Here is an 11,182-nt window from a genome sequence, read left to right as displayed (position 1 = left end):
CAAAGTTAAAAATCACACAACACCAGGTTATAGTCCAACAGGTTTAATTGGAAGCACACTAGCTTTCGAAGCGACACTTCTTCATCAGGTGATAGTGGAGGTGATCGTAACACGGAATTTATAGCAAAAATTTGCAGTGTGATGTAACTGAAATCATACATTGAAAAATTGACTGTCTGTTAAGCCTTTTATCTGTTAGAATACAGTGGTAGTTTCACTTCTTTCATGTGTAAATCACAAAACCTTTTTTTTAAAGTTGCATTCTCGGGTTAGCTGTTAACAATGGTGATAGCTAGACAATATGTTGAAGGTGTTGGCCCCCTGTGTTCTCTGTCTATGACCTGATGTTTAGATTGATTCTAATCTAAAAAGTGAGATAACAGAGTTTTACATAAATTCATAAATTTATGTAAAACTATCACTACCTAACTATCACTAACTAACATTAGTGAAACTATCACTGTATTCTAACAGATGAAAGGCTTAACAATCAATTTTTCAATGTATAATTTCAGTTACATCACACTGCAAATTTTTGCTATAAATTCTGTGTTACGATCAAGCCTTCCACAATCACCTGATGAAGGAGCATCGCTCCGAAAGCTAGTGTGCTTCCAATTAAACCTGTTGGACTATAACCTGGTGTTGTGTGATTTTTAACTTTGTACATCTCTGGATAGAGAATGTAAGGATAGGGTTTAATGAATAAGTGGGTGAGCCTCTGAGAAGTGCTGGTTGTTCTTGTGCCCTCAACAGTCATGTGATTGAGACTCTGCTAGAAGATTGGATCAGCTCTAGAGCAGTGGGGTCTGCTGCTAAATCATCATGGTTGTAAGTACTGTCAGAAGAAACATTTAGAGATCTGGCTTGAACTTAACTCAAGCACAGTAAAATGTGGTGCTATCAGTGGAGAAGATGGCACTTTTCTAAGAATCTGAAGAATAACGAAACGTCTGAGAAACCATGAGGCAAAAATCTTCAGCATCATTCCCAAGTACTTTATGTTGAAGACTTAACCCAAATAGGTCTATACTCAGATATGGCAGCCATGTCCACACCACCGAAGCACCTCTTATCCCTTCCATAGTTCTTCGAAGCTGTTGAAGTACCTATTCAGGTATAGATGAGGGTTATGGAAAATGCACTTCCACTTTTACGGAACAGCCCCAGGTCTCCATTCCAAGCAGCTACGGCACCATGATTGGTAATCTTTTTAATATACACAGTGGGCCTCATTGTGAATTATGTCCTGAGTGGACAAAGTATTGATCAAACCTGATTTTCAGTCAGTCCTAGCAGCTCTTGTTTTCGGTCCAAGAGGAAGCTTATTATTGAATGCACCAGAAGCTAGGGGAATCAGCAGACTCCTTTATTAATAAGTTATATAGGTTGGTCAATTATTGTGACTGAGGCACATTGAAGGATAAGCTTATTTGAAACAAAATAGTGATTAAGGTCCATCACAATTAACTCTGATTCTTTTGCAGTCTTAGGAAAATGGAACATGAGAGCACGCAGCCCTGAATATAAGGCAAGCCAACCAAAGATTAGTGATGATTTTGTTAAGTCTTCAACTTAAAGTACTCGGGAAGGATTCTGAAGATTTTTTCCACACAGTTCCTCGGCCTCGCTTTGCGGTTCTTCAGATTGTCAGAAAAGCACCATTTGCTCTAGATCAGTGTCTCCACCAATCTCACCATGTTTACATGTGCTTGAGATACATTCAGGTCCAACCTCAAAATGTTTCTTCAAAACAGTGCTTATGAATATGATGATTTGGCTGCAGACCCCTCTGCTCTAGAGCTGATCCAACCTTCTAGCAGAGTCTCAATCACATGACTCTTGAGAGCACAAGAACAACCAGCATACTCAGAGATTTATCCACTTATTCATTAAACCCTCTCCCAACAATCTCTCTCCAGAGCAGAGTTGTGATTTTGAAAACGACAGGGGAACTCTCTGGTAACAGTAGTTCTTTGTTCACTGGGCAACCTCCCAATGTAAATAAATTCCCATTAGCGTTCCAGAACTATGTCTCTCAGATTGTTTTGGAACATAAAATCACCATGGCGATAGAAATACCTAGAAATTAATCTCACACCGTTCAGTCACACAGAAACCCACATGCCACCAGTTCAGAATTAAAAATTCCAAAATAGATGATATTAAAATATATATTAATTACACTGCACACATCACAACTGCTTGAGGATTGTCCACAATTTGATTTGTCCACAGTTAGGGCAGCATGGTGGTTCAGTGGTTAGTACTGCTGCCTCATAGCACCAGGGATTGGGTTCAAGTCCAGTCTTGGGGGACTGTCTGTGTGGAGTTTGTACATTCTCCCAGTGTCTGCGTGGGTTTCCTCCTTGCTGTGGTTTTGTCCTACAGTCCAAAGATGTGCAGGTTAGGTGGATTGGCCATGCTAAATTGTCCATAGTGTCCAGGGATGTGCAGGCAGATGAGCTATTAATGCAGAGTTATGAGGATAGGATGAAGGGCTGGGTTTGTTGGGGTGTTCTTTGGAGGGTCAGTGTAGACGCGATGGGCCGAAAGGCCTCTTTCTACACTGTAAGTACTCTATGATTCTATATCAAATCCTCTCAGGACAATCAGTGCCACTCTGAGAATGCCTGAGTTAACAGCGTTTTGTTAGCTGAAAGATTTTGTTTTAGTGGCTGCCAACAGAAAATGTTCTGAGCTTTATCAACTAGTCCTCAGAGGGCAACATCTGAGACTTTACTTTGCAAGAAAAATCTGATTAGGAGCTTGAAGCAAAATAAATATCATAAAACTTTCTTCTTTCTGACATAGTGCACAGTGTAAGATTACACAAATCAGAGATTAACTTACTCGTTTGCTTTTTAAATGGGAGATTTGATGCAATGTTGGACATCAGGACTCAGTGGAAATCATTGGTTCTGATATACTCCATATTTCTTTTCTGTTAACAGATTCTGCTTCTTATTAGGATGAGTTGGGAATAATTTACAGGAAAAAGTTACATTCAAATTTTGAATCCTGACTCTAAAGTGAAACATTTACATTTCTATAGTGGTGTTCACAACTCCTGAACATCTCAATGTGCTTTACAGTCAATGAAGTACTTTTGAAGTGTGGTCTCTGTTATAATGTTAGAAACACAGCAGCCAATTTTCACATAGAAAGCTCCCATGAACAGAAAATGGGATGACAGTCAGATAATCTATTTCAGTAATGTTGATTGAGGAGCAATTATTGGTCAGGACCCCATGGTGAATTCCCCTGTTCTTCCATGAAACAAGGCTATAGAAACATTTACATCACCTGAGTAGGAAGCTGACATCTCACCTGAAAGCTGGCATCTCCAACAGTGCGGCACTCCATTTGAAGTGTTAGCTTTGAATTTTGTGCACATGTCCTGCAGTGGGACTTGAACCTGGACGCTTCTGACTCAGTGGCAAGAATGCTGCTAACTGATACACAGTTGGTGCAGATTGTGCTTCCTATGTGTCAATCCGAGAAGCTTTGCAGTGTTTACAGACATTCAAAGTCGAGAGGTCCACCTTTTAGCCAGCCAATGATTCAGAGAATAGGTCAGAAGAAGAGCCTGATTGATGAATGTGGATAGTGAGAAGTCCAGGGCTACTTACTTGTTCAGGGCTGCTGGGTTGTCAGTATATGGGAGCTACTTTTTTTTAAAAAAGAAAACTGCTCCAGGACACTGTGGCTACAGAATCAGGTCAGCAGTTTAGAATTCTCAGGCAAATGACTTGCCTCTGGAATCCCCAAAGCCAAGGCACAAGTCAGAAGAGTTCAAAAGAGATTTACCAGGAATAGAGGGTTTGAGTTATAAGGAGAGGCTAGATAGGCTGGGACCTCTTTCACTGGAGCGTAGGAGGCTGAGAGGTGACCTTAAAGAGGTTTATAAAATCATGAGGGGTATAGATAAGGTGAATAGAAGGTGTCTTTTCCTTAGGGTGAGGGATTTCAAGTCTAGGGGGCATATTTTTAAGGTGAGGGGAGAAGGATTTTAAAAAACATGAGGGGCAATTTTTATTTTTACAGAGAGTGGGTTCATGTGTGGAATGAAATTCCATAGGAAGTGGTGGATGTGGGTTCAGTTACAGTGTTTAAAAGACATTTAGATAAGAACATGAATAAGAATTTTTGGAGAGATATGGGCCAAGCACAGGCAGGTGGGACTAGTTTAATTTGGGATTATAGTCAGCATGGACTGGTTGAACCGAAGTGTCTGTATGACTTGAAGTCAAGAGTGTGATGGAATACTTCCCACTTGCCTGGACGGGTACAGCTCCGACAACACTCAAAAAGCTCAACATCATCCAGGAGAAAGCAGCCCACTTGATTGGCACCGCGTCCACAAGCATTCACTCCCTTTACCACCAACACTCAGTAGCTGCACTGTGTACTATCTCCAAGATGCACAGCAGAAATTCACCAAAAATTCTTAGACAGCACCTTCCAAACCCATGACCACTACCAACTAGAAGGACAGGTACAGCAGGTATATGGGAACACCACCCCCCCTGCAGGTTCCCCTCCAAGCCACTCACCATCCTGACTTGGAAATATATTAACCATTCCTTCACTGTTGCTGGGTCAAAATCCTGGAAGCCCCTCCCTCAGGACTGCAGCGGTTCACGAAGGCAGCTCACCACCACCTTCTCAAGGGACAACTAGGGACAGGCAATAAATGCTGCCCCAGCCAGTGGTACCCACATCCAGTGAAAGATTGTGAAACAAAGAATTAGCATCTGTCAAAACCTGTCGGAACAGATTGATTGAAAATTACTACTGGCTCCTGTGGGCCAGCAAATTGAGAGGATAACTGCTTTTCTCCCCTACAATATTCAAATCCTTCATAAGGGTGAGGATTATTGCACTGCCATTAGCTTCAGGCACAGGGAAATAGTGAGAAATGTGACCATTGTTAATACCAAGTGCTTCAAGTAATAATGTCTATTAATATTTAGAAGCTGGGGAAAAAAACACTATTTTTATTTAGGGGTCAATTACGATGAATAATTCAGAGTTGCTGATAGAAAAAGTGGATTAAAAGCTTGTGTTAGTTTGTATTGTTTAGTTTTCTACTGCGACAGCAGATTAACTTCAGTTGATTCGAAGGGGCCTCGGGGACCACTTTGTGAGATTTATTGAGCTAATAACACACCGAGTGAATCCTGGATGTCATAGAAATGTGACTCAGAGGCCCCAGTCCCTGTCCTGCAACTCTTAACAGCACTCCCAGCGCGCCGGTTAACCGCTCTAAAGCGCTTAATGGCAACGAATTTGCAGTGGTCTTACCCACTCTTGGCGTTTAAATCACTTCCCTAAATACTGCAAGTGGCTTTCCTGTTGTTTTGCATCGCCTCTGCTTTATTGCCTGCTCCATTTGCAGACATGCCCCTGCGGGCTTCGGAGAAGGTTTAAAAAAGGCACGTTGCAGGAGGTTGAGGGCCATAGCACACTTCTTCCTCAGCAGTTGGCTACCCACAATGATGAACAGGGAAGTGCTCCTAGCGTGCTGCCTTGTGCTGGGCTTGTTGCAAGCAGCTACTTGCACTGCCGAGGGGCAGTTCGCCACCATCTACCAAGCAGACCAGGAGGACGGGCTCCCCGTTCGCATTCTGGCAGCTGTGGTAAGACTCCTTAAGCTCTTTGTAAACTTTTCCATGCTGCTGCTGATCAGAGTGTGTTTGTCCCTCCTTGCCCTCTCGCCTCGAGTCTCCATTCCATGGGACATCATTACCGATGAATGTTGGTCAGACCATCTGGTGATCATTGCTTGTGGGGTCTTGCCAAGTTTCCATTACAACTTTAAACAAAAACGCTTAATTGGCCGTAAACTGCTTTTTGTGTATGTCTGGGTGGGTAGAATTTTGAGGTCATGCTATAACAATGCAATTCTTTTGCCAAAGGGGTTGAAGAATTGGCTTTGTCCTGTTGTGCCTGCAGCCTCCCCCATCTTTCTCTCTCACTCACACACTCTCACTCTCACTCTCACTCACACTCACACTCACACTCACACTCACACTCACACTCACACACACACACACACATAGACACACACACACACAGACACAGTCTGGCCCCTAAGGGAGTGTGTCAGCTCTAGCTAAGACCCACTCTTGCCTGACCAACTCTGTCCATTTTACAGCAGAGGTGCAGTACAGTAACCTGTGGACCAGGCTTGAGGGGCTGAATAGCCTACAGTGTTCCTAAGTTACTTTCAGCAGGGCTGCCTGACTCAAAGTCCTTCTCTGAGTCATGACAAACACTTGTAGCCTTGGTAAGCACAGCCCGAATATTGACACTGGGTCCGTGGGCCGCAGTGCTGTATATATCTATTTCGGAAAGCTATAGACCAGCTTTTCCCTGTGATCTATGTGAGTGCAGCCGATGTCCAAACATAAAGCAACATTTTCCACATGCTTATGTTCACAAGAGCCGACATCATTCATCTTCAGAAGCACTTCAAAACTGTCTTGCAGCTGTCTGCACCACATAATGGTCTCGGGACAAGTACGACAAACACACAGCTATCTTCCAGGACGACACATGTTTCTTGCTGTATCGAATGATCACTCTATAGCAATGTCCAGGTGTCTCTGTAATGTTTCAGCACATTCCAGATAGTCATGGTGCAATAGATACATGCTCCTTGTGTCCCTAAACACTTGAAGTGCAGAAGCGAATTGCAGCAGTTTGATCATACAATATGCATCGATATGCACAGAGTGTTGGAGACACACTTGGAATTTCTGCACATCTGTCTCACCAGAGTACCTACTGTAAAGGGTGTTCAAGGCATTGTCATCTTCATTAAGACACATTACAGTTTAGCTTTGAATCATTTAATCTGTTCTAATTGAGAAGGCGTCGTTAAGAAACAAAGCACAATTCTCCTTGTGACCTTTTTCAATGTTGACGTCAAATGCATGTGACGAGAATGTTGCCATTTTGAACCTTGTATCCACTCTGCTGTGATTGGTAATTACTCAAATCTGGCCCCTTGACAGGACGGGGAAGGGAACAATGCGAGGAGACTGGCAGACGACCACACAATGAGCTCACCAATCAACTCTATCGTCCACATGCCTGGAAAGTTTGGCAGAAGTCCTTCCTTTGCCTTCCAGCCACAGAGGTAGGTTTCTCCCAGGTAGGCTCAGGGGGTGGCAGCGGTGGTGGGGGGTGGGGTGGGGGGAAGTGGGATGAGAGGTTGGCGCTGTGTTTAATGGTGTGATTTTTGACTGCAGCTTGTTACCCCATTCAGTTCAAAGTTACTCCAAGCAGCTCATGAACACACTGGCAATAAAGAATAAAAGCAAAATACTGCAGATACTAAAAATCTGAAACAAAGGCAGCAAATGCAAAAGAAACTCAGCAGGCCTGGCAGCATCTGTGAAGAGAGAAATAGAGTTAGCATTTAAAGTCTGGCATGACTTTTCTTTAGAACTTCAAACCAGTTCTGGTGAGTAGAGTCACACTGCACGGAAACGGACCCTTCAGTCCCACTCTTCCATGCTGACCAGATATACTAGATTAATCTGGTCCCATTTGCCAGCACTTGGCCCATATCCCTCGAAACCCTTCCTATTCATATACCCATCCAGATGCCTTTTAAATGTTGTAATTGTACCAGCCTCCACCACTTCCTCTGGCAGCTCATTCCATACACGTACCACCCTCTGTGTTGAAAACAGCATCCAAAATGGTTGACAGGAGAGGATTACAGCTCTAAGTATTGCTGTTTTTTGAGGTTGTTTTCAGGGCTGGAGCTGATTTCCTCGCTTTCTTGGAGGCATAATTACTGTTTTTATACATTCTGCATTGTTTTTGGAATTTTTATTTAAAAGATCAAACACAACGAGACTTTAAATGGGAGGAAAGAGAGAGAGCAGGAGATGAAGTTTCGTGAGAGCGATCAGGTGGTAAGGTCAGAGATCGAAGAATTGCAAATGGCTCTAGAGATCAACAAGCAAACAGTGCACTTTCACAGCTGCCTGACTGTGAAATTGCAAATGCTTCTCTGGAGTCATAACAAAATCAAAACGTTAACTCTGTTTCTTTCTCCGCAGATGCAGCCAGCATTTGTTTGTTTTAGATTTCCAAATGTCACGACACAATGGTCCATATGAATTCACAATACACTACACCATCTAGCCTTATCACTGCATAAGAAGACAATAAGTAGCACAATTAATGTCTGCTGGAGAGGGCCAGAGAAAAGATTAGGAGATAAGGAGAACTGTTTCACATTTTCTTCCTTTTCTCCTGGACTAGAACAAGAACACAGGTCAATTAAGGAAGCTTACGAACCTTAGCAGAGCAATTAGGATGCTGATCTGAAAAATAAGGTGTCCCCACTGAGGCAACGCTAGAAACGCTGCAGATGGTGACAAATTACATGGAAACTTTTCTTTGCAAAGAGTTAACTGGGCACTTAAACATTGATAGGGGAGGCACGTTCTGCCTGCACCCATTTTAGGGAACACCATGACAAGCACCCACCTCCTATAGCTGAGAAAGAAGCCAGGCAAAGGGACAGACCGAGGAAGGAAAATATGCCAGAGGTTCTCAAACTGAGGTTCACAGAATGGCGGGAGGGGGAGCAGTCTGTCAAGATTGTCCAGGGTCTGAAAATGTTGACTGAGCATAACTTGGCTGATGAAAGTGGCTGGAGGTGGGCCCAGGGATGAGCTGGGAATGTGATGCAAGGTGGGGTAACTGTCCTGTGTAGTGAAGAACTTGCAGGAGGGATGACAAGGGCAAGAAAGATTATGTGGACGTAAAATATCTGTAGGTAATGCTGGTCTTCTTCAAAACCTTAATAACAGTACTTGTGTATGTCACATATTATATGGTATGATGAGATTTGTAATTTAGATGTGGAAGGGGGTCTATGTTTAGTAATCTATTTGACCGGGGTTCTTTAATCAAATCAGCGACGTACAGAACTAGAAACAGAAATGACTAAGGCAGAGAGAAACATGGATAGAGATAGAGACAGAGATGGGGCTGCGAGATGAAGTGCAGGATTGGAGAGGCTGCATAAATGCTATCAACTGAAAGGGGCGTTGAATGTTTTGTTACTCTGTTGAAAGCTGCAATGCTGCCCCTGGACTCTGAGTTCTGGGAGAAAGCTGGAGCATCTAAATCCAGCTTCACAACCCTATGAGATCTTTGTGCTCCTCCAGTTTCAGCCTCTCAAGCATCCCCTGATTCGCATCACTCATATTGGCGGCCGTACCATCAGCTGCATGGGGCTCTAAACTCTGGAATTCCCTCCTCTCCTGAAAATCAATATTAGTGACCAAATGTTGGGTTACTAGTCCTAATAACTCCTTGTGTGGCTTTGTCAAACCTTGGAGTGGTTTACAATGCTATATAAATGCAAGTAAGATCAAAATACATGATGATATCCTGGATTCTGTTGTAAACTGACTCCGTTCTTCCTGCAACTGTCTTTGTTTCAGGTTTGGCCGCGAAGCTCAAGCCTTCTCGGACTACAGCACTGAAGGTCGGATACGTTCCAGAGGCTGGGATGTCATCCCGCCTCAGTTCTGGAACATGGCAGTCCCACAGCGTTTCGGAAAGAAGAAATAACAGCTCCTGAAAGGAGGCAAACAGTAGCATTCCCCGAAAAACATCCCCACCTCAATCACGACCAAATGTTTAAGACCCGACAACAGAGTGAGGCTTTTTATCACATTGGTCCTTTAGCCCAAGTACAAAATATTTTAGTCCATCAAACATCTCCAAACAGTATGCTTAGAAATGAATTCATTCACTTGTAAAACTTACAATTGTCTTTACTAATAATTAAAGAGAATATTTAATCAACGTTATTATCCAGATTGTTAATTTTATTCTGAATTCTATAAATAAATCTTTGTGAACTCTATAATTGTATCTTTTTAACATGGGAATTGCTACTGTTGCCACGTTAGGAAACATATGCAGGCATTACTGGATTCTGATACAGGTCTGTGCACCAGTGATAGGTCGTTGGCAAAATGTTGCAGTTTTGGGTTTTTTAAAAGCATAATTTTCTTAATTAAATGGAAGGTTTATTAAGTTCCTTTCGATTTTTCACTTTTCATTGAGATCATGGTAACCCAGACCTAAATTATAACCCCTGATTTTGGTCAGTTGCAAAGTGGAATTGAGATATAATCCATAGTTTTGACATTTAAATAATTTATGGGAAGGTTTCTCTCCGAACTCTTGCTAACCCTTCTTCAGCAGTTGCAATAGCCTCTTGACATTAAATAGATTCTTGAATCTAACAGAATAAACCGATACCTTATATCAGTTTCATGCAAAACACGAGGCTGAGTTTTCAGACTTAACAACTTTTCTTTGTGTGGTGCATTAATCAAATGAAATGTTCCAAGGTGCTTCACAGGAGCATTAGAAAACGATACAAAACACTGAGCCCCATATTAGGTCAGATGACTGAAAGCTTGGTAAATGAGGTACATTTGAAGGAACATCTTAAAGAAGGAAAGTGGCGTAGTGAGGTTGAGGGAGGGAATTTCTGATCTTTGAGTCTCAGGAGATGGAGATACTGCTGCCAGTCATGGAGCAATTTAAAGTCGGGGAATGCTTAGGAGACCAGAATCAAAGGATATCTCCGAGAGGTGACCTCATCGAGGTTTATAAAGTCATGAGGGGCATAGATAGGGTAAATAGACAAGATCTTTTCCCTGGGGGTGGGCAAGTCCAGAACTAGAGGGCATCATTTTAGGGTGAGAGGGGAAAGATATAAAAGGGAACTAAGGGGCAACTTTTTCACGCAAAAGGTGGGTATATGGAATGAGCTGCCAGAGGATGTGGTAGAGGCTGGTACAATTAAAAGGCATCTGGATGGGTGTGTGAATAGGAAGGGATTAGAGGGAGTCTCTCTCTCACTGCAACTCCCAGGTCATTTCCTCAGACTCTATGCCACTCTCTCCCCACCCCGACCCTCCTCTAGCTTATCTCTCCACGCTTCAGGCTCTCTGCCTTTATTCCTGATGAAGGGCTTTTGCCCGAAACGTCGATTTTGCCTGTCCTCGGATGCTGCCTGAATTGCTGTGCTCTTCCAGCACCACTGATCCAGAATCTGGTTTCCAGCATCTGCAGTAATTGTTTTTACCTCGTTGATTTTAACCCTACTGCGAATCCTCTTGCAAGG

The 11,182-nt window shown here is 42.9% G+C and overlaps 1 protein-coding gene across 1 annotated transcript; it reads left to right on the top strand.

Annotated features, from left to right (window-relative positions):
* The first annotated feature begins 5,490 nt into the window (after nt 1-5,490).
* npffl (neuropeptide FF-amide peptide precursor like) lies at nt 5,491-9,846 on the top strand. Its single transcript, XM_087985463.1, has 3 exons — nt 5,491-5,642; nt 7,023-7,147; nt 9,480-9,846. Exons 1-3 carry the CDS (start codon nt 5,499-5,501, stop codon nt 9,607-9,609), a joined length of 399 nt encoding a protein of 132 aa, XP_087841589.1. The 5' UTR covers nt 5,491-5,498; the 3' UTR covers nt 9,610-9,846.
* The last annotated feature ends 1,336 nt before the right edge of the window (nt 9,847-11,182 follow it).

This window comes from Chiloscyllium plagiosum, unplaced genomic scaffold (assembly GCF_037043375.1).
Source record: "Chiloscyllium plagiosum isolate Xiang-an unplaced genomic scaffold, Cpla_swu_hap1 HiC_scaffold_53X, whole genome shotgun sequence".
NCBI classification, from domain to species: domain Eukaryota; kingdom Metazoa; phylum Chordata; class Chondrichthyes; order Orectolobiformes; family Hemiscylliidae; genus Chiloscyllium; species Chiloscyllium plagiosum.
Note: the sequence above shows the minus strand (reverse complement) of the source record. Positions and strands in the feature narration are given on the sequence as shown.